The sequence below is a fragment of the Rhea pennata genome, chromosome 6 (genome assembly GCF_028389875.1).
Source record: "Rhea pennata isolate bPtePen1 chromosome 6, bPtePen1.pri, whole genome shotgun sequence".
Lineage (NCBI taxonomy): Eukaryota > Metazoa > Chordata > Aves > Rheiformes > Rheidae > Rhea > Rhea pennata.
In genome coordinates, this window is record NC_084668.1 from 7,100,883 (window position 1) to 7,125,633 (window position 24,751).

A 24,751-nucleotide genomic window follows, 5' to 3' on the forward strand; every position below is an offset into this window, starting at 1 on the left:
CATCTCATTCTGAAGTGCACTTAATAGTTAAAACCCTACATACATTAATGGAGTTCCAAGCGCTGGGCAGTTTTTCTATAGGTGACAGTTTTATAAAGACCCAGAGTATTACTAATTCTTTCAAAGAATTGACTAAGGTAATTTAGTTCTCACATTCTTCTCTCTAGAAGTTGTGATATATAGCAAGATCTACCAAAAAAAATTTTTGTTCTGTATTCAGCTCACCCCAAAAGAATATAAATGGTTTTCAAAAAAGGATAATGTTCTTGGGCACAAATATGTGACTACTATATAAACAATTGTCATTGGTATATCCTGGTTTAAGCATCAAGAACAACACATTAAAACTATAAGGAAAAGAGTATTGCATATCAAGGAAAGGAAAAACTGCCATGTCTTGAAACGGAGGGCAAATTTCTCATACAGCATTTTTTCAGATATAATTCATTTTAATTAACAGGTCACAGAATCAGTTCAAGAAATGTAAGCATGAAGTCTTCCTTCAGCTTCCTGACTTCAAATCTTAGAAACATTGTTTTTGTTAACCAATCTTTTTATATTACTGCTGTCTTATATCTTTGTTTTCTATATTCCATAGTTTACTCTTTCCATACAGTTTTTACTGTTTTAGTATGTGCAAGTAATTTCCTTCTTTCCTCAAAACAAATGCTCTGTCCTTTCAAATCGTTGTTAAAATGTCATATGTTTGCTGGCCTGATGACTGATCGCTGTAAGCTCAAGCACAACTGGATAAATCTACAGAAAAAGACTTCTGTCTTGTAACTCTGTGCATTCTACATAATAAATACCTGTTGCCTGACTACAGGACTACAACTACTGAAAATAAACATGCATTTCAAAACTATATGAAATATATTAGTTTGCCTCAGCACATATCAATGTTCATGTAACATCTTATGTTGCAAATATAGGCAAAAGAATGATTTCTACCACAAACGCTTACGAATTTTTTTACACACTCATAGCAAACGTTTGCGAATACTGCCAATTACTTTTAATTTACAGGTACTTTTCAGATGAGCTTCCACGATCTCTTAAATAATATGCAGTACCATGCGCAAATTTGGATACACTCACAGGGTTTATTACCAGCACAGAAAATACACTTTCTACATGACAAGCATGAAATAATTGAACTCCCACAACATATAAAGCACAGCCACGAATTCTTTCTTCTGTGGAATGCCTTAATGCGTGTTTTGGACACGCAGAGTTAACGCAGACTTCTGGTTCTCAGGAAGGCAAAGAAGGCTGCTCCTCCTCAAGAACTAGGTGAACAAAATTCCTCCTCCACAGCCCTTTAGGACAACATACTTTTCAGGTCTATATTTTCAAAACTATGAGTCTAAATATAGAGCTCATACATCTCAGCTCCTCAGTCATGGAAATATTTCTTTCAGGGAAGTACTTCTTAAAACTGTAATTAAGTGACTAAGGAAAAATTCATTATCGATACCTAGCTTAGGCAGTCAGCTGTGAATTCTGGACCCTAAAGATTCATTTTTGAAGGTGTGAGCACCTGCCTCTTCTATTCAGCGTGAACTGTGGGAGTTAACACCTATGAAAATTAGGCCATCAGTGATTAAAATTATGCAAAGTAACTAAATCTGAGCTCAGAGATAATTAAACCTCATCAACCTCTGAATCTAAAAAAATCCCTTTAGATTTCTTCACAGAGTAAGTGGATACTCTGCTACGCTGCTGCAGAGCAATACGTAATGAACAGCTCTCAGGTGCCAGAGTCGGTGCCTGCTCTTCTGTGGGCAGCTCTGCAGCCTAAAACTGCACCAGCACATCCTGCTTGTTCCCAGGGGGACACGTCCTCAACCGTGTGGAGCTTCAAAAAAAATCAAATTCTGGTCACAAGTATTAGCTGCTTAAGACGTACAGATTTTCACTGTCTTTAAAAAGCAACTACACTGGAAATGTATCTGACATACTGTTAGTCCACAGAGTGCAAAACCTAAGGTAAGAGCTTTGCAGGAGGAAACAGTGATCTCGGACACTGCTTTGCAGCAGAATCTTTGCAGGCTTTTAAGCAGAGTAGCTGATATTTCCTATCACTTTGCCCAACCATGAACCATCATAAACATAGTTAACATCACTAAAACTGACCGCATAAACTCTGCTTAATTTTAATCAAAAGCTTGTTGGTAGTAATTCGTGAAGAACGGAGATCAGTGGCTGGCAAATGCCTATTTCTTTCCAACTTTAGTGGCCTTAAGCTAACTGTAGTTTTTCCAGTTGGATGAAGATGACCAAAGCCACCAATGCAACTCTGGATAGTCTGCACGTGAGGACATCACCCATCTTGCTGGATCACAGTGGAAAAGGTGTGGAACCGCAAGCCTTGGAGGAGACTACAAAGCCATATATCCCTGAGGAGGAGGCTGACCAAACAGGAACTGAAGGTAAAACCTGAAAAACACTGACCTCCCTGGAGACCTACTACCTCAGCATTATAGGCTGTACCATTCATTCACTTTCCCTAGAGTTCCCTAGATGGGGACAACAATTTAGGAAGTGAAAGGGACATTATACATTCGGATCATCAAAGATGGTCAGGTTCAGTGCATACTTGCAATCCCTATGCCAAAAACGTGTGGTTGATGACAATTTTTATGACAATAGATTTAGCATCTCATTTTAATACTTACCAATATTTTATTACCTGATTACCAAGAATAGATTATTTGGCCCAAACTCAACATACTTATAGTCCTAGCTGTGACCCAGGTTCATCAACAGACTGCCTTCTAAAGCTAAAAAATCGTGATCGTCGCCTTTGGCTTCCCAGAAGGATTGTTCCACTTTTTGACAATAACAGTTGAGTTGTAGGAAGTCTCACTACCTTCCCAATGTTGACAGAAGCCATCACCACTCCTCAGAGGGCTAGTTAGACAGTGTTGGCCAAAATGGGAACCTCCAGAATCTACACACTGTTTTATGCCTCTGCTTAAGACAACGTGCAAACAATCTGCACAGCAGCCACATGCGAAATGCCCAGCCTAAGGCTGAAGAAGCAAAGCTTCACCATGGTTTGGCCTTACCTGAGGGGTGGGAAGGAGGCTGCCCAGCCCAGCTGAGGTCCTTGCTTAGTGCCCAATGGCAGAGAAGCACTATGGTCCCAGTAACATCAACACTGCCTTTAAGCTCGCTACAGTCCAGCTCTCAAAGTGTAACACTTGCAGCTCAGCTATATGATTCAGTGCATTTCCTTTAAAGTCCTCCCTGAGTCACAGTAATGCCTACCTTTAATTAGGGCACATAATGGGGCTCATTTACAAAGTGAAACCACCACATTCATACCTCGGCAGTAACCTCAAGCCTTCTGTAAAAATCAGATCTTAAAAACTTCCCCATTTTCCATCATTTAGATTCTGAAAAGCTTTAAATTTCCAACAAAGCAAAGAGGTTTTTCTCTAAATCCCTGTCTTGTAACATAGCAACCACAACCAAAATGAAAGATTTAAACACCTAATCGTAATTCTGGAAAATCTATCTATTCCCAGTGATCATGAAAGCTGCACATCAAGGATAAAATGATATAATATATTGTTTTTAAAATGATGACTCAGTGACAGCTAGGCAACAAATAAGTGCTTAGTATCCTTCTAATATACAGAAGTCTCTTGGTCTCTTCAGTCTATAGGACTCAGAGCAACTTCCTGGGAACTGGGAAAGTAAATAAGATACCTACCTTAAAGATTTTAAGACTAACCTGATTAGGCAAATTCAAGCCAGAAAGAAAGACACAGGCTTACGTTGAGACCTCACTAATGAAAGAGAAATCCTTTAATTTCTGATACTGAGTTTCCTAAAATTCATTTTCTTCTTCTAAGGAGAAAAAAGAAATCTGTCTGGGTAAACCTCAGCAAAGCAACAAATGACGTACGTACAATTCCAGGGGAGCAAAATACAACAATTCTAAATATTACGTTGCAAAAAGAATATGCTCAAACAAGAAGAGGAGTATCAAGGGCTTCCTATGCTAAATCACAAGGATTAACACTACATTCTTCTGCAGCTGAAAGCTACTGCTTTCCAGGCTGCACTACTTCTATTATCTCAGTCACCAATTCCCAAGTACCAGGCTGTAGCCTGTAATATGCACAGATGACATCCCTTGCTGGCTGCTGACACATAAATAACCCATTCAGAAATGTTTGCCTTCTGTTTGTTAATACAAAATCCCTCTGGTCCACAGAGCATTAGTTTGGGTGTACCCACTAAACATGCTGCAACAGTATAGCTTTTCACTTCCTGCCTCTTTCTGCAGCATTGACTGGCTAAATTAAAAGTTTACTTGCTAGGCAACTACTGTAAAATTCTCTTTAAAAGGCATTAGTGAATAAAGGTCATAGTCTATCATCTGCATTTTCAACTGGTAAAACCCTAGAAATAAGAAAATACCACAAATGGTTTGAAATACTGTTGGTTCAATGGTTATATTTAACCTGTATATCGAATGTTACTGTTCTGGGCTAGTCCATTAGAAAGTTTATCCCAGATCACACAGATACCTTGCTGGAAAGATGGAAAGACTGAAAATGTGCAGGCATGTAGAGTGAGAAAGGTTTAAGAGTTTGTATGCTCGTGAAAACTGTGGCAAAGCAATGCTATACTGCCAGAATAACAGGTTTCCCTCTATACCAAGAGTGGCACGTGACAAAGCCATCAGCGGTATGCACATTCCCACCTCGGGGCCTCTGCTGGCTCTACACTAAGCCCTTACGGTCATTCACACTTTAATTCACTGCAGACTGAAACAGAGAAAAGCTGAGAAACTAAGGGCAGTCATGTGTCTGTTCCCTGCCTGATTACCCATGAGCTGGCAGACCCCAATCAGGTGTCACCTGCAGCCATGCTCCTGCACAGGGGACAAAAATCAGCAAGACAATCTCACGCTCTATCATCTTTGAAATTGATATGCATTTGGGAAGGAGCAAAAATCACGCTGTAAGAGCTTTTTCATAGGAACTAATCAAGCAACAGATTTTTTTTATATACTTCCTCTCTTCTGTTAGCAGGGTGCACAAAAATGATCAGCATCTGATTTTGAATAAACTCTACAATACAGTGACACTTTTATAAGTTCTGCCTTTCTAAGGAATGTTGCAAGGGCTTTAGGAATGGTTTTGGCAGTACCTAGCAAAGCGCCAGAAATTCATGACTTGATCATTGTATAGTCCTTCTATTACACACATGCATTCGTAGACAGGCAGATCTGTCTACACATATATAAAATTTTATCAGTCTTGAAGTATTTTACAGTCAATCCCAGAACATTTTCCATGAAAAATTAAGCAACATTTTATCTTCTTTGCAAAGCAAATGAGGCCTTCTCTATGCTAGCCTGACCAAGCATAATGGCATGGATTTGCAGATAGAAAGGAAATTAGATCCTCACCTTCCACCAGAGCCAAGATTGCAGTAAACCAAGCAAGCATTGAGGGACTACAAAGTTTTCTTCATTTTAAGAAGTGTCTGGAATGGAGCTGAGTAAAGACTAGTCTGTTACCTCTGATCAGCTCCCATTTTCCTCAAAGAGGACTGAAATTTTTTTTTACAGCGAGATGAAAGCAAAACATTAAGTAAAGATTATGTTTTCAAGGCCAGTGAAAGTACAGCTATGGAGACCTGCCCAGTCTCTGCATAGCTGAGGAAATTCTCTTCAACAGCAATCGATGTGAAAGCTCTTTCAACAAAACAGAGTATCTGCCCTTGATTTTTAAAATATGAAAATATAAGCTTAGCAGTAGCATCCGTAATTTAAACTTATTTATATATAAAACTGTAATCGTTACTGCTTCAAGAACAGATAATAGCAACAATCACAAAAATATTCTTAACAATAAGTAATACCACTAGTAATAGTTAATAATTACCAAATCAATGATTTTTATATATGTGTGTATATATATATATATATAAATGCAACACATGCACACACACATATACACACGACCAGTCAGCTGTGCTCGGCACAAGGCAGTAATCAAAGAGGAGCTGCTCTGCTTCAGAAGACTTTGGTGAAAAGTCCTACGCTACCTGGGGCAAGGCTGCAGTTGTTCTCCTACGCTGCACGCTTCCTTCTCTTCCAGCTCGGGGCAGCCCTTGCCGGCCCCCAGGGCAATGCTCTTCACGCTGCGGTGCCTGCTCCGGAAACCCGGGGAGAGGTCTCCCGCACGACAGGTCCTCGAGCAGGGACTCCACGCAGACCACGCAGACGTCTCGCAGTCCTTCGCGACGACACACGACCTTAAGGTCACAGGGATGGTTTCTTGCGCACAAAGGCTGCAAATAGACAAGAGCAGAGCAGCTGAGTCTTGCTTATCAGATTTCAATTTTTCAACTCAAACTCACAAACACTCTGTCAGGCTCCGGTCTCCCTCACCCTAGAGGAAATTGAGGGTCACTTTGGGTAAGTAAGTCAGAAGAATTGCATTAAATTCAGTACAATGAACGTAAGAGGAGCTGTAACACAGTGAATATACTGCATTTTCAGAAGGTTTGGGGTGCAATTTTGCATGCTGAGTACTTTCCAAACATCTGATTCACCTCAAGTTAGAAGGGACACAAAAGGCACTATGCATGCACCTGCGAAGAATCAGAATTTCATCGTTTATCCAGCACCAAAAATTAAACAGGAGTCCAGAAGAACCGCTGTCACTGGTGTCAGTTCTCATCGCCCTACGCAATGGGCTGTATATCCACAGGCCCATGAGGCTGTGTCCCCATGCTGCCTGCTGAGCAGCTCCACTCCACCAAAAAAAGGAAGAGCTGAACATCTCCCTAACTACAGCTGCTTGTTTCTGAAGATCACAAAAAGAAATGGAGTCGCATACCAAGAAAAAAATGTGTTGGCTATGTCTTGCTTTGCATTCTGCTATCGAACAAATGCGATCAGAGAAGGTCATGGTGTTTTCAGACCTAAGATGGAAGAGCCTCGAAGGCTGCAGCCGTGCTTGTATTTTTGGCCTCCAATCCCCCTGCTTACCCCAGGACACAGCCATCATTCATTTTGTACAAGATCAAAACACCACACAAGGCTCAATGAAATGGAAAACCAACCTTTAAGAGCTCACAACAGAGGAGGTCAGTTTGATATCAAGACACAACAGAACAAAGCCCCAGAACAAAAAAATAAAATAAAAGTCCCAAAGTTAGAATAGCTTTTCAAAATATATAAAAGTAGATGCATGGGGCAAGTACTTCCAGGAGGAGACAAACTCAAGGCTAACGACATTGTCCTTCCTTGGTCCTTCATCACAGCATTCACCAGAGCTTCACAGGTCTGAAATCGTCCCTTCTGCCCTGCGCGCACTGCAAGTGAACACAAACACAGCTGCTTTGCTCCACTTCATCACAACCTGTCATCAACCACACAAGCACCAATAAGCTCCCCAAACTGGAGAAAAACCTTTCTTTCTCTCTCTAAATCTTTGCTAACCAAGGTAACAGAGAGCTGGAAAGGAGAGACTGGAAGAGGAATGGGAGGCGTACAAGCAGAGACGTCACTGGAGTGCCACGACAGAAGGCCAGAAGAAAGCAGCTAAAACACTAGGAAAGGAATCTCTGATTTCTGTCCAGCGTTATACTGATGATGCAAACCAGCCTCAGAAATTAGAACTACATATGAACTCAGTGTGAACTTTCTTTAATTTTTTCTTTTTCTCCAGCCCCCAACTGCTCACGGTCAGGCTTTTACCAGCTGTAAGGAACAAACATATCTGCACTTAAGAAGTGTGAAATGTAGCACTGATGCCAAAGAACGAGTTGTTTAGCTCACTTAATATTACTTACAACACAGACAAACCAAATTTTCTCTAAAGAAAAAATGCTGGAGCACATCTATTCACTAAGCTTTATTTGCTTCAAAAAGAAATTTACAGTCTTTTTTAACAGAATTTCAAAGGAATCACTTCTCATTCGTCAGCATTACTCCCAAGGGTACAGGCTGGATGCCTGGCAAGTGGTGGGGCTCCTGCCCTGGATATCCAACGGTGCCAGCCCAGGCGAGAAGAGCGCGGAAGGAAGGGGCTATGGGCAGGGTAATACGGACCACACAGAGATCTTTAGACTACAGTACACTCAGGAAAGACCGTCTCTTTGGGCAACATCTGAGGCACAAGGAGCATTTATTAATGCAAAGACACACTTGCAGAAGTATGGACAGGAACAGTTTTAAAGCATATATGTAACCTCTTTTAAAACAAAACAAAAAAAAAAACAAAAAAACAATTCTGGGGAGGAACTTTAAGCCAAAGGTGGTAGAGTTTGTAGACCAGCTCTAGTTACAAGAAAAGAAAACCCAAAAAGATCACCAGGTGGAGCACAAAAAGCAGAAACAGCTGTAGAAGTAGCTAAACCTAACACATAGGGGCTGACTTCTTATAAAGAAGTGTTTTTCTCTGCACATTTAAGAGTACTGTAGCACACACAACCTTTCAGGAGGCAGTTGCATGGCAACATCCTACGGGGAGCAGAGGACAAACAGGACATTCACCCACTTCTCCTCCAATGGACAGACTGGTCCAGTTCTCACAGAGGTCTACAGGAATATTCCCACTGACACCTGATCAAGTTTTATTAGATCCTCCATTCCTGGCAAAATATAGCATTTAGTGGCCTAAATCTATATACCCAAACAAAAAACATTTAACTCCACACTTTTCGTCTCAGTTTCTTCACCTAGAAAATAACTCATTTTGTCACAGGTGCTGCAAAGGTCAATTTGCTAAGGTTTATTTTATACTAATTAACATCTTCATAAAGTAGAAATAACCTGTGATACAGATGTCTCAGAACAAAATCATTCTCGTTTAAATCTTAAAAAAAAAGATTTTCCATGACGCTATTATGTATCAAATGCAGCTGATACTTTATTGCAAAACTGTTTCTGGTACAAAACGTCAATACTGTCTAACCTGGAGCTGCACAGTAACCATCACCACAGCTAAGCTTGTACTAACCTAGCAATTTTGAATCTTTTGCTGGTAACACTACATTAGGTGAAGTCACATATGACTTATTATATTATATTATAACCTTATTTCCCTTTACTACTTCTTTAACAGGGTTATCAGGAGAGCTGCCTCTGCCACAATGTTAATAAAAAACAAGAATACAGCTGTGGAGTAGATAAAATACTAGTAAATGCAAATCATAGGCCTGCTTATGCTAGAGAACTAGACAGAGCCAATCTACGAACATAGGACAGAGGGTAACCAATGCTGCTTTTTAAAAAGTCATCTAAGCTCCATATTCAGATACCACTATGAAAAGCCACTTCCATTTTAGGGGGCTGCACTGCTTGTAAATGAGTCTGAAGTCTGGCCTGATCTTTACTGAAACACTGAAGAAAATTAAGTCTCCAAAATCTGCTTTGGGGTCTTCTTTTAAACTAATATTGCTAGCCCCAATTCTTAGCAAAACAATCCCGCTCAATACGTATGGATTCATACAGACGCCAATACCGGCCACAAAAGACATCTCTGCCCAACAATTTTTCCTGCTATCTGCGAAACCCTCTGAAGCATGAGAAGGCCGAATACCTATTTCTTTCCCTAGAAATCCCTCCGCTGCTCCTGCCACAGAAGGTGAAGGAGATAACTTAAGGTGAATAAGACCTGGAGATGGCAATTTCCATCCTGCTTTTCTTCTGCTCAAGCACATGTTTTGGAGAGAGCATTACACGAAACAGCCTAGCAGAACGAGAATCTAATTAAACTGTATCTATTCATTCAGAGCACAGAAGTCAAATTAATGGTGACACTGAGCAACACAAAGAGCAAATGTGAAAACATGCAGCTCCCTTTTGCACTAAGTTCAAGCACAGTCTTTCAAGTTACAGATGTATTTAGGGCAGCCTAATACAGACAAAGCTTAGGCACACAAGGCAGTCCTTACAGTACCCTCTGCTCTGAGTCCACCAACCACACGCCTATTTGCGCTGCTATGGCGGTTTCCAAATCAGCAGGGCATACAGGAGAAGAGGAAGGAAGCCTTAGGGAGGTGAGATACTTCATAAGCACTGTTTGTTAACTAATTTCCTGCGTATTAATATATCAAGTTAGGTCTCCCTTTGGGGGGGTCAGTCTGATGGCTGCTACATAAGAAGGTGCTCATGCAATTGATACTTTTTACATTGTCCAACATGGTTGGACTGATACCGTAAAGCCATTTAAAAAAATGTTCACACGGTGCGTTACACTGCCTGCGCTTTAAGATAGGTCGGTTAGTCAGCAGACAGCAGCAGTACAAAGTCTCAGTCACCCAAGTGCCAGGGAGCTCTCTGATGGCCATGCGCACTGAAGGAGGAATAAGCCACGTACAAAAACACATCCTTGCAAGGCAAGGCATACTTGCAAGGATTCGGAACGTATTTTAGGGCTTTAGGGCTCAAGGCCATTTTGGAGACTGATAATGCCATACATTAAATTCATCCACTTAGGCCTCCTTGGCAGAAAAAGCACCAGTCCCTTCTGCAAGGATGGTAAGAAAGACTGGGAGTATTCGCCTGCCACGCAACTGAGCAAGGCAACAGGAGTCGAGAGATCGCAGGGCTTCGGTATCGGTGATGAATCAGTCTCCAAAACCTAATGCGCCATATCCTGTTTCAGACAAAAATACAGACTTGTATTTGTGTCACCTAGGCAAACATTTAAATCTTAAGGCAGTGGGTGGCTTTCAGTACAATTTGAAAACAGAAGAAAAAAGCCCAGTTCTCACTGGGCAATATTTTTTTAATGTTATTATCTATTGGATCATTACTGGAATGAAAAAAGGCATTAATTGCTCATTTGCTTTGTATGCTTTTAATAAAAGCAAAGGAAAAGAGAGACAAAAAAATAGAAAATAAAATCCCCTTCTTACCCAATAGCTCACAGATTGGTTTTCAAAATTGAGCACCTTAGGCTCATTTCTGCTTCTGCTGGGAGGAATTTGAACACACAACTCCTTTCTCCCAGAGCAGAATCAAAGCCACCAAATCGCATACTACTGTGCAGTGCTCCCACCTTTGTACTGTAAAATTTCAAACACATCAAGAGAATAGAATAGTGTCAACAGCTGCAACTGCAAATAATTTTTCCTAAAAATGCACTATAGCACAGTGGTTAAATGCAATCCCCAAAGAAACGGATAGTGTTAGTTCAAATTACACAAGCAAACAGAAGACATGAATGTTATCCTCAATGGATGGTCTATCCCTTGACTGAATATGACCTCACACATACAGGCAAAGAAAGCAGAACCCTAAATCTAACTCTATTTATATCATCATCATCTTACACACGCAATTAGGAGTTTAAAAAAATACATATCTAAAAAAGACTCCTAATCCAAATGTAAAACCAAACCCTAAAACAGACTGCTCCTGATTGTAACTTCTTAGTATGCTTAGAGTGCACCTTTATCACTTGTGAAAATCAAGACAGACTTAATTAGGATTTAAATGCCTAGCTATAGGCACTCATTGCACTATATCATGATTTAGGTGTCTAATCTAGATGGAAAAAAAAGAGCACAAACGCCTTTGTCTGTATATTCAGTAGATTTTCACAACTGTGACACGATGGAAAGGCACAGAGAAATTTTAGCATGTACACTTTTTAGGACTTTTTAGAGTCTTTTTAAATGTATGGAAGTGTTTATGCTTGATTTTGTAACGAGAGATGAGTTTTAAAACAAATTTAGAACTTTCTCCTATCTGAAATAGAATGACAAATAAAAATTTCAATTTTTTTTTCACAAAATGAGAGTCTCAAAAAGCTTGAAACCCTATCTATGAAATCATTTTATTTTGATATTGTTGTTTTTATTCTCACAAATACAGAATGTCTACACCAAAATTATTTCCAAGCAAAAACAGAACCTGGCTCAAGTTCTATTGAGGTTCACTTGCCTTAAAGCATTCATCAAAACATAAAGGTGCATCTCTGCCTTTCCACATCCGTTCTCCCTCTTCCATTCATTTTGACAAACATAGGACATGTATTTCCCCAAAACATTCCCCACTTCTATTTACCTGATACAGTAGGTATGTCCAATCTCCCCTGTACCTGTACAACTCTAAAAGCAATTCTAATTTACAATTTTCAGCTTTAAAATCCCTAGGATTTTGGCTTGTACCTTTATGGCCAATACCCAGACATCTTCATATAATGAATTATTTAAATGAAAACAACCTTTTCCTTAAAATGCAAAGGATTCTTCCGCTCCCACTTAGGGCTCACTCTAAAACGAACGGATTCTCTTAGTTGGGCTCAACTGGGTAACGCAACAAGAATCAACAGAAAACCGAAAGCATGTTTTGGACCCGTCTCCTGTATCTGCTGTTTCACAAGAGAAGGCATGAACCGTACTCATCTGCAATTCACAGGAATGGCAAACTTCTCAGCAAAGCAGCCAAAACGAATCCCTGCCAGCAATCCTGCATCTAGGAAAACACATTCAGTCTTGCAGTCTTTAGAAACAGCTTGTGCCCTTTCCACCAAAGTACCATTTCTGGCAAAAGAAAGGTCTTTGGCACTCGGGACGGTCCCAGCGTTCCCCCTCCGTTGCACGCGCATGGATTTCTGCTCACCAGCAAACGGCCCGATCCACAACAGGGCTATTGGAGAACAGCAAGTTTAAAAACTTCGATAATAAAGAATAAATTGGGTGACAGATACCGCTTGTTAACGCAGCAGCGTCATCTTTGCCATTACGTTAGAAAATCTGCAGCGAGCATCGGGTACGCGTATCTCCCTCGGTGGCCTCTGCCCGCTGCCCTTCCTGCCTCCTTCCTTCGAGAATTCAGCAGCAGCAGAACTAACGATGGTGGTAAAAGCCCGACGGATCCTCCTAATTACGCTATTCAGAGACTTCAGTTAAAACACACCTTGAGATCTCTCTCTCTCTTGCCTCAGTTCTCCAGAAGTTTAATTTGTATCTCTCATTGGTACTTATTCGACACTGTTGGCCTTATTCTAAACTTGAAACTTCAGACAGAAAAAAAGAAAAAGCACAAATAAAGCATTTCTTGCTAGTTTTACGGCAGCATTCTGGCTGTCTGCCAAACTCTGCTTCAGGGTTATGCAAATGCATTTACTCTTCCTTATCTGTAGCCAAAACATCATCACTCTTATAAAGAGACAGCTGCAAGACCTGGTCCATTCTTCCAAAGAATACTAGCAAATACGTCGCACAACAAAAGGAGGGCGACATTAATACATGCTGCTTTAAGGGAGCTGTTGTCACAGATATTTTGTATCGGTGACACTCTAGCTCTGGCACTAAACACGCAGTATAACTTCAGATTTTAGGTTTCCAAATTCAAGCTGCCTGGTGACCATTAATAAGAAGGCTGAAAAAGAAGAAAGCAAGAGAAAGAAGGAGAGAGAAAGAAGAAAAGCATGCAAAAACTGGGGCTCTATCAAATAACCTGGCCTTCTGTCCCCTACAAAACCAATAAAGCTTCCCTCTGTGTTTGGGCTTAGAAATAGGAAATAACAGGTTAGCGTCAGCCCTCCAGTGCCACGAACCTGAGACCGTACCAAGCCACAAAGCGGGGCTGGTTCGCCCAAAAAGCACGAGGAGCCAGGGAAGATGGATCACGGGAAGAGTCACTGAAGTGAAAGCTCCTGGGACCTCCTGCGCTGGCACCCAGAAACCGAGCGCGGGGCTCTGCCGCAACAGCGCAACGAAGAGCGAGGCCGGCTGCCCCGCTCCCCTCTCCGGGGATCACGCCGCGTGCAGCGGAGCCGGGAACGCTCAACCCAACTCCGCTCTCTCCATCCACAGCACCTGGTGAGGAACGAGATGCCGGAGTCGGCAAAACAGCTAACGACTGTCAGCGGACATGAACCCGACTCCGATCTCACACCCACGTAAATCACGAGCAACTCCATTAAAGGCGAGCAGCTACACAAGCATGAAATCTGCATACTTAGAATCAGCATATATTTAGAGCTGTGCAATACAGTGAAGATTTTAGAAACTGCTGGAACAGTTCAGAAATTTTGACTTTTTTCCAACCAATAAAAACAAAACTGTACTTTATAAAAGGTGTAATAGGAGGAGGTAAGAAAAAGGCTAGAACATCTATTTTCTCACCTCAGGAGGTGTGCAAAACCACTTCTGACATTACCAGGAACAGAGCACTGGACACAAAATAACCTCTTATCTCTCCCATCTGAATTCGAGCAGGTGCCATCTGTAGCAGCAGCTACAGATTACTTAGAAGCAGATTTATTTCTGCAAAAATCAGGATTTTTGAAGAACTTCTAATATTATTGAAAAACAGAACATTCGAAGTTCTTCAGAAATCCTGGCTCCTGAATTGCTCACCACTAAGTCAGCTTCTCAGTAACGTACAGCTCCTGGCACCCGCTCAAATTCAGTGTGGCAGCTAAATGGCAGGGCTTAGATGGTTTGAATCCGAAATAGAGAAGCGGAGAGAATAAATCTTTCAAATTTTTGCAGTATACTATTGTAACCTTTACACTTACATTACTGCAAACCATCCTACATAGACTAAGAGAAATTATTAGATGAAACACGTAAGGATAGATATCGACAGCCACTGTCAAAGACAGAAACGCAAGCCACGGATCTGCGTACCCACGAGACACCCAGATGTGAAGGCCCCTCAGTAGGCAGGAAGATAACCGTGCTTTTGCTCCCTGGTCTAACTTTCCAAGAACTATTTTCTAGTCAATCTGTGAGGCCAAACTTTTCATCAACACACTTACTTTATTCACTTTTGATTTGGGAGAACAAAGGAGTTTAAGCTGATGCAATTTTAGCCTCTTCAGCCAAATATAAGCAGTGCAACACTGAAAAAGGATCCTTTTCATGCACAGCCAGGGCCCAGTAGCAGCGGGAAGAAAGCTATACATACAAAATCCCATTTCCTCAATGTTTCTTCAAAACAACAAAAAATTAGAAGAGAAATATTAAAAATATAGAATGAATTAGACTAACAAATCATAGAAGCAAGCAAAATATTCAGCAAGCGCTAGCTTTACAAGAAGGGAATTAAATCAAGGAAGACCATAAAACACCTGCGTTAAAATTTGCATTTAGAACTCAAAAATACGAACGCTTTTGCGGTTACATTACCATGCAGCACACGCTATCCGTAAAACCAACCTGTTTGGGATAAAACAAAACGGGAGAAACTACCCTTACCTCAACGCAGCGTTCTTCCCATCGCTCCTGACGCACCGGAGCCGCCTGGTCTGGTACCCGATCTCCACGTCCCCCGCGCTGGAGCGGAGGTGTGCTTTATAACCTCGAAGAGGGGCCGCACCGCGCGCCGCAGCCTCCGAGCCGGAGTCCAGCATCGCTCTTCCGACGGGGCCGACTTCTCCGCGGTGGGGCGGTCCGCACTCGCCCCACGCCCCGGCTCCGAGGCTGTAGGTGTAGCCCTCTTCCCCGCGGGCGCACGGCGCGGGGGCGCAGCTCCTCGATTCGGTGAGATTGGGGCACTGCGAGCCCCCATAGAGCGGGGCAGAGAGGACGGCGCGAGTCCGGTGCTGCAAGCCGTTCGCGCAGCGCCCGCTGCACTCGGACCAGGCGGAGAACTCCGACACGACGCAGTCCCGGGGACACGGTCTCAGGCACGCCTGCTCTGCCGGCGGCCGCGGCGCGAAGTACTCACAGATTTCGTCGGCGACGAGCGTCCTGTTCAGCTTCTGAACGCAGCGGACGCTCCTGCGCTGCAGCCCGTGCTGGGCGGTGACGCAAGCCGAGGGCCGGGCCCCGGCCTCCCCGCGAGCCGCGGGCACCAGCGCGCAGCCGTCCCACTCGGAGACCTCCCAGGCGAACAGCTCGAGGTGCCAGTCGCACACCCGAAAGCACCTGCGCTGGGTCTGGGGCCTGTCCTCCGGCTCGCAGCTGGCGTGCCGCGCCGCCCAGCCTTCGGCGTGGACGCACCACGCGGCCCGGCTCCGAACGCCGCCCGAGCCGCAGTCACCCACGCAGCGGCCCCAGGGACCTGCAGGGGAGAGAGCGCGGAGCCGTCACCGGCAGGGACACGCGGCGCCCGCTTCCGAGCCCTCCGGCAGCGCGACGCGCCCGCCGGCGATCGCCCCCAGCACCGAGACCAAGCTCCGCATCAACGTATTCCGGCTCACGTGAGAAAGTAAATAATTATCGGCCGGTCCCGAGGACTGGCCGCTCCCAGAGGCTTGGAGAAAAAGAGCCGGTGCTTTGCCATGTCCTGTAAAATCCCAAATTACAGGCAGGCCGGTGACATTTCTAGAGCAGTAAAATGCATCCCAAAGCCTGAGGAAATATGAATATTTAATTTCACTTGCACAAACGAATATAAAAGTGATCATAAAGGAACAATAAGCTAATAGGAAAAGAAAGTCAAGTTAGATAAGAGGAAAACATTCTTAATAGAGCAATTAGTCAATGGAATAAACAGCACTGGGAAGCAGCTGAATCATCATCTGAGGTGATAAAACAGTGCAGATAAATACTATGGAAATAAGAGCGTACTCTTAATAGGTGTTTGAAATGGAGGAACTGACTCTACATTATAGTATATGTACCACAAAAATAGGTCCCGCAGGGTGCTGCTTCGTGAACAGAGCACCTAATAGCAGAAAAGGCACCTAATAGCCAAAAAGGCACCTCATGCGCATCAACTTCTAAATTACTCCAGGAAGTACATTTAGCAAGTATTTTCCATTTGCAGCACCAGCTACTATAGGCAGTAGTACAGCTAGTCATCTGGGAACAGTACAAAAATCAAAATTAAACTCAACACTGTTGGGGTTTTGTTTTTGGAGGATACGAACATACACCTGGAAGAGCATCAATCTTATTTAATAATTTGTAAGTGAATTTTAATCAGACAAACCTAAATAGAAGGATTTTTTTTCCAGTTTTCTAAAAATCTGTCAAGTCTGCAAAATAATCTAGGTGCTATAAAGTGTAAAAGTGCTTGCAAAGTAAAAAGAAAGGCTAGAGAAAAGCACTCACACTGAATCTTAACATACTGAAGGGACTTTGGTGATCATGTCTCAAGATGGCCTCATCTTGCTCCTAAGCTTAAAAATTATCCAATACCTTATAATAGAATCATTTTACTTGTTAAGAGCACTACATGTATAATACTTACTTCAAAATACACTACAGTTTCCCTATCTTTAGTATTTTTTTCAAGTCAGAAAGTGACCTTTCTGGCCCTTGATGCCTCCATTCAGTTGTGTTTTTAATAAAACGTAACTACATTATTCGCATTCTGCTGTTCCTTTTAATTGACTTCAGATTTATTTTAAAGAAAGTGTAAATTTAATATGGTTTGGCTAAAAAATAATTAAATACTAATTACAAGGCACACTATTGATTGGGAAGTATTTACATCCTTATACTCAGTTAAGCTGCTGAATGGGAAATTTAGCTAAGCAATGAAACATTGTGTTTATTGCTGTGTCCAGAAAAACTTATCAGGGAGTGAAAAAAAATCTATAGTAATGCGAATCTGCATCTGATTTTTAGCCTAATATACTATGGGGTTTTTTTGGTATGCCAAGAGCAGACTAATAGGCTACATTTTAGGCATGTTTTCCACAGAATAGCTGCAAACCGTGGTTGTGCTTAATGATAGCATAATTACTTATGAGGCCTTGCTTGCTTTTTTTTATTTTTTTTTTTCCATTCTAAATTCACATTTAACATCAAATTATAGCCACTTCTCCCTCAGGCTTCTTCTGTATCTCTGTATCTCTCTCTATCCTATTAATATAGGGATTTACAAATCTCCAGCCATTAGATAAAATATTTGATAAGCAAAACTCAAAAAAAGCACAATAATTACTGAAGATAAGAGTTCTATGTAATAATGAAAGAACAGCGATAGGTTTAGTAAGTGTAATTTGGCCAACTGTCTCCTACAACCGCCTCATATTACTCCACAGGGTTTTTTTATGCTGTGTTGATGTAGAGGAATATGGATATAAAATCCTGCTGTCCCAAGAAATAATGTGTTGGGAAGGGGTTATCAAGAAGATGGCGCCAGGCTCTTCACAGCAGAGCAAGGTGGGAGAAAGATAGACTGCGGACATAAGCTGAAACAAGGGAGCTTTTGATTGGATATAAGGAAAAACGTATCAATACAAGGAAAACTAAACTTTGGGACAGGCTGCTCTGAAGGAACATAAAATCTCCACCCTTGGAGGTTTTCAAGATCTGACTGGACAAAGCCTTGAATTCATTGATGACTCTGCGCTTTGAGCAGGAGGTTCAAGGAGATGACTGCCCTCAGTCCTTGCCAACTGGAATTATTCTAATATTCTATGCATGAGTATCTGACAAAACACAGGTTTGCCTGTTAGGTTGCCTGTTAGGATTTCTTATTGTGCTGAAAAACGCTTTTTTACAGGGAAACACTACAAGATACCACTGAGATGCGAAAAGTACCTAGGAGCCTATTTGTACAGTTGCACAAATAAATTACTTAGTCGACCAAACGGGAGAGAGGAATTCAGTCAAATCGCTGTTCTTGAAAACGAGGGAGTTGAACAATGGGTAATTGCAAATAAAGACGTCCTGCTGTCTCTTACAAGACATCCGTAACACTACAGGGTAATAACGACAAAAAAGAAATTAATAAATTAAGTCATTCTAACAAAGAAAGACTACACACCTTTTAAGTCTTTTATCTGACAGAAAGAGTACTGTATTATCTGTCTACACTGCTTCTCTAATCCCATTACAACCAAGCAATACAGCACTGCCACTGTCGTTTATCTGATGCAGCGCACACTGACCCGCTACTCCCGCCCGCAAGACCTACAATTACGAACGATTATGTCTGAAAAGATACAGTAACATTTGGCCTTTGACACACAGCTCTCAGAAGCACAAGACAAGCTATTCCTATGTGATTACCTACCACAGATAAACCAAAACACCAGGCACATCAAACCTAAAATATGTATCCCAGTAACAGTTCCATAATAAATACATTATTGCTGAATAAGGACTGCTATAATGCTTATGCTTTATTAGCTTCTTTTTAACGTTTATTTTTTTTAACTTTCTTTTTAACTTTTCAGTTTTTTAGGTTTTTTTTATTTAGATTTAGCTTAACTGCAATCCTTTTACCATATGAGAATTCATTCAACATAAGCATCTTCCACAATTACTGTGTATCAGTGACTATGTACTGATTTGAAACCTCAGCACAAGATTAGCTACCAGTTAAACAGAGGATTATGTTAGCAATTTATTTCAAACAGGTAATAGATATTGTCCAAGTAACATCTGATATATAAAATAGTGAAAGGACACTGAAAAATAAATGGACAACTACTGGAACTTGGATTGCCTAGATCTTTTTTTCCTTCTCCTTTAGTTTAGGTAACAAAAGAGAGGTCAAATTTAGAAGCAATTTTTCTAGATCACAACAATCTGTGTTTAAACAGCACTAATTCTTAGTGGAGACAAAGATCCCCAAATATCCTACCAAAAACATACAACTTCATAACTGCCTGGCTGAAGACTGACTCCACCTGAAGTAATCTTAACTCTGGAAGATCACCACAGCGTATCGTAATTGAACACTTGTGCTTGAAATCCCATATAGCCACTCTGGATGTCATTCTAGCATCCTCCCATCGGATCACATTTGGGCCCAACAAAACAGAAAACTCCAACTTACTTGGTGATTTCTGGGAACAAATAAGAAGAACTGATTCAAGCAACACAAGAGTTTTATTCCTAATAATATTACAATCAATTTATTCTAATTACTAGTTTCAATAGCAAAAAATAAATTCCACTGAACTGCTTTCCTCGGAATAGTTTATTAGTAGTATTCTACCTAATGTGAATAATATGAGAAAAGTATGTAAAACAGTGTCTGCATTAATTTTTGAGTTTTGGACTTAATAAGTGGCAAACTGCTGAATATCATATGAACTATTTTCTCATCACTAAATTCATTTTTGGTATAATGCAAACGTATTTGACATAATGCAAAACAAAGTCTTTCAAATGATTTGGATAAAATCCTTACCAAGCTGATCAAAGCCATATAATCTATATATCGTGCTCTCCATGTCAGTGTGTTGAGTTCACTTGCATCTTTTCTGACAGATTGAAATCTCTGGGGCAAGTACCAGCCCTGTACAGAGTCTACTGTACCCGACCTGGTTTATGTTTAGGTATTTCATATTACAAAGCAACATTAGTATAACTGTTGCTAGCATAACTGCCTTCTCCTCTGTCTTCTAGAAGAGTCAATATGCCTTCTTTGTATCCAATTGCCATGTTACTTCACATCATAGCCAAACTACAGCTTCTCTTCCTTGCCTGCATTTGTCACAATTATTTTGCTGTGTTTTATTAACAGCAATTCAGTAAAACACCTTCAACTATAATTTGTATGAGAGATGCTATACAAAATAAGAGTATATTGTACGATTTGCAATGTGTCACAAAGGGCACATCAAATTCCTCCAATTCCTGTGATTAATTTTAAATATCTGCAGCACTTCTTAAAGTTTTCATGACCTACACTAATGAGTAATTCAGAAGCCTGGTTATTCATCTTACTTTAGATCTGAATAAACGTGAAGTGCAGTGACTTATAGCCATGCAGCACTTTGTTCCAATTTTACACTTCAAGTTTTTGCATTACTATCCACATGTGGGTTACTCAAGACACACTCCAGTAAGTAAGACACTCTGCAGTAAAATGTAATGAAAACTGTTGTTTATGAGAAGTCAGTGATTTACTAACCCTTGGCACTTGAAGGCAGTACTTTTCAGTATTAAGCACTAACGTAAACTGCATTAGCTGAGCTACTCAGTCACGTGCCCACACCATGGAGACAGCTCAGGAAAAAACTTTTTCTTTCAACTCCCATTAAAAAACATCAGCAAATCACACATTCCAAAACATTTCAGTATTGCCAATACAACATATTTTGAGGGTTAGTGAGAACAGATTTTTTGTCTTGATAGCAACTGACATCAGGAGATGAGGCCATAATTTATACAGATTTACATATACTATAAAAGCAAAAAATATAAAAATGTTATTAGCAGACTACAGTTGCAAGTAGTATGTTGTGTAAAGGATTAAAAACATATCATTACTAGGTTATAGACTGTTATAATCAAACTTGACCTCTTTACATCTCTAAACATCTATGAAAATTGGTTCTTTTTTAGACATAATAGCTTTTATAAGGCATTTGTAAACGTAATCTTAATAAAAAATGCAACTGAAAAACATTTCTTCAGTCGCTCTACCTTGAATTAGGGGCTTACATTCCCCAGCAGGAACCACTATCTCCCAGTGACAAACGCCAAGACCTGGTGCAACACAGATTACGCAGCATCTCCTGCAATGAAGCCGCCTGTCGAGGCGCACATGGGCCTCCCCCGGAAAGGAAGGAGCACCCACCTCCAGCGTGGCCCAGCGCTAGGGCCTGTAAACAGCAGTGCAGCTACAGAAAGGCAGGAAACCCGGTACCAAGGCATCATTGTGCAAACGGATCATTGGCATCTCCCCAAACTATTGCACAGGTTTCCGCCTAGAGCAGCCCAGGCTTCGCTGGCGCATCAGCAGAGATCCACAGGAAGACCGTGAGCATTACTGACATCCATCCCAAAGATACCTACTTCTGAGCCCCATTCTTCTCTATGATTATATTACAATTTTCCTTCCAGTCCATAGAAAAGGCCAGACCTCTTCAAGCATAATCATCTAAGAGGCCTAAGCAGTCTATTCTGTTCTGGGAAGCAGAAGGAAACTTGCCATTTTTATGAATCAGATTATTTCATATTTGACTGCAAGACCTGGAGACTGAACTGGATGATTCAAAAGGCCCATTCTAGGTTTATACAGGTTCTTAAGCCGTATCGCAGTCTTTGGTCGAGATTTTAACACTAGCAATCTCTGCACAAGGCTGTTCCTGCTCCATGCACAGGATTTCCCTTATTGCCCTTCACACAAGCGGACACTCTGATTCACTGCTCTGGCATGCAAAGCCCCAACTTCATCCCACGTCCAGCCTCCTAGGACCGCTGCAAAGGCGGCACACTCTGCTCTGCATGAGGGACCCATCCAAATCCCAGAAAGGAACCTTCCCAAATGACTTAAAGATTAGCACTAATGGATCTCTAAAGGAACTATACCAAGGCATTTCTGTCGAAGGTTTATTGCTCTGACACAGGGCCTCAGGGGAAAAGTTAAGAGGGAAACATTGGCAGTGGTTCAACATCTATTTGAAACTGAAGCTCCAAAACATGGGGACATCCAAAACATCTTATATTGATTCCAAATCCATTACTTGGCAAACATCAAAAAGTACTTTCAACAATGTATTTTAGATTCAAGAATTTTATTCATATATTTATAAAAACATAAACATACTAAGATATAGACCCACCTGATACTATGTCCTTTCTCAAAAAAAAAAAAAAAAAAGAAAAAAAAAAAAAAAGAAAACCTATTGATTTTAATGGGAACATCAAATATATATAAGGAATGCAGCACTAGACTTTTATTCTGAATTATGATAACTGCAGTTTCTCATTTTCTTATTCTTTCATTAAGCTTAAACTATGTTTGCCCATTGCAATATTTTCAAAGTTTGTTTTCAATATTTTTAAATTAAGAAGTTCTCTTCATAAAAACAATCATGTTTTACAGAAAAAAAGCTGAAAACTCTAATAGTCTAATAAACAAATTGCCTACCTGCAAAAGCTTTCTGTTGCTCTGCATAAGTGTCAGAAGCTACTTCATATGCACGTAACTGCAGCTTTCCAGTATCCACCTCCTGACATCATTTTAAGGGAGAATTTTTTTTTTCCTGCTTGGCTTCATGTCATTCTCAACTTACATATTTTATGACAACTATTGCAGTATACAAGCCAGCATATTTTTCAGATCCTACAGCAATCTATAAACTATGTTAAATGAACTGAAACTCAGAAATGCAAGCTGAGGCATTGCTATGCCGGGTCAGCCTGCATGTGGAAGGCTAAAGTACAAAAATGCCTGCATAACTCCGTCCTGCACTGCCCAAGACATCCAAGGTTGCCTCCTCTTCAGATGCTCATGATGCCCTGGGACTGCTGGCAATGTCTCAGCACAGACTCCAGCTTAGCTGAGCAGTAGTAACCTTTACATAAAGAGTTTTTTTCTTTGTGCTCCTACTCATCCAGACCTACTTACAAGTTGGAGACCGACCAGGAGTTAGCCCACCTCTCTGTATTTTCCTCAACCATGTTCTGGTGAGAGAGGACAGTAAATGCTGGAACTGTCAACAGCACTGCCACAGTTTAGCAAAATCAAAAAGAAGTTTTCAAAGCCCTGAAGGAGCTTTGTCACAAAATGCAACTTCACAGCTTCCTGTGAGATTGAGAACTGCGCTCCAAATCCAGACGCAGTAGACTATGTAGCTGTCTACTTTGCAGAGCTTTTAGGCACTGCCTAAAGTCGGAGATGATTTTGTGCACCCGTACAGCTATGTTATTGGGGAAAAGTTTCCAGGTGGGGCCTCTGATCTCCTACTAGCACTCACTGGGCAGTGCATCTAGCCTTGTTCAGAAACACTATGTTAAATCAACTCCATTTTTTCCTGTGACAAAATGTTCAGTTGACATCTTCTTGCAGTGAGAAAATTAGCTAATACATCAACTTGAGAATATACTTCAGTTCCATATTGTAAATTTGCAAAATATATAGACACCCATGGCAAAAAACACTTACACAGAAGTATCTTCTCAACTGTATGGGCCAGACTGGCATTATTGTTAATAAACATTACAAAAGAGCTATGGTATGGGCAAGATTTCCCATGGTACCCAAACTGCTACTAATTAGTATTTCTACATAGATGGCTGAAACTCAGAAAACAGGCAACATAGCTAATTAATGTAAAAAGAACATTTTTAAATATGTGCATAATCAATTTTATAAAATCTGAACACAAATTGTTGTACACTACATATATATTGCCTTTATTGGACATTTTCTCCTTTTTTTTTTTTTTATTTATGGTTCACATTTAATTAACCATAATCAGAATTTTTTTTCTCTAGATATTCTTCTTAAATGTTCCAAATTCTGAGGAGGGGGGAGGAAAAGCAGAAGTCTCTGCAATATTTGGAAATTACTGTGCAGAAATAAACAATACGAAGAGCTATGCCATAGTTTTAGAAGGATAAGTGTTCTTCAACAGTAAATCAATCTGCTTCTCTAGTAGATTTTCTGAGAAAAGGCTGCTGACAGGAAGAATGACTGAAGTTTGAGTAGAGTCCAATCAACCAAAGAGGGCCAAAGAGCTTAAGTTTCCAGACAGTGCAAACCAGGATGATGGGCCTTAAGATCTAAGTGTGTTTTACTTCAGGGAAGAGTGACAGGAATATAGCAAATAAATAATAATAATAATAGTAATAAAAATAATTAAAAAGTGAGAAAGCCATTAAGCCGTTAGTTTCCATGCTGAAATTGCCAATCATATCATAAATTTAACTTTTCAGCTACACGGTCCAGAAGAATAAAATAATTAAAATATTTGAGTTTGCACTTGGAAAGCATGATCACATTATTTCTTTCACAGATGTTAAGATTAGAAAGATCTTAGGCATTCCTGTGTCAGGAATTATAAAATATAAGTCAGCATAACATATTTGCATAGGTATGTGAAGAAAGAAAAATCTCCATCACCTCTGGAAGCCAATTTTTTCAGGTTTCACTCAAAATTACTGT

General features: G+C 40.8%; 1 protein-coding gene across 1 annotated transcript in view; it reads right to left on the reverse strand.

The window, feature by feature from the left end:
• The window catches only part of THSD7B (thrombospondin type 1 domain containing 7B), a 257,577-nt gene that overhangs the window by 189,785 nt on the left and 43,041 nt on the right, over window positions 1-24,751 (reverse strand). The window contains 2 exon segments of the mRNA XM_062578475.1: window positions 6,073-6,318; window positions 15,199-16,006. Coding sequence (XP_062434459.1) covers window positions 6,073-6,318; window positions 15,199-16,006 — 1,054 coding nt within the window.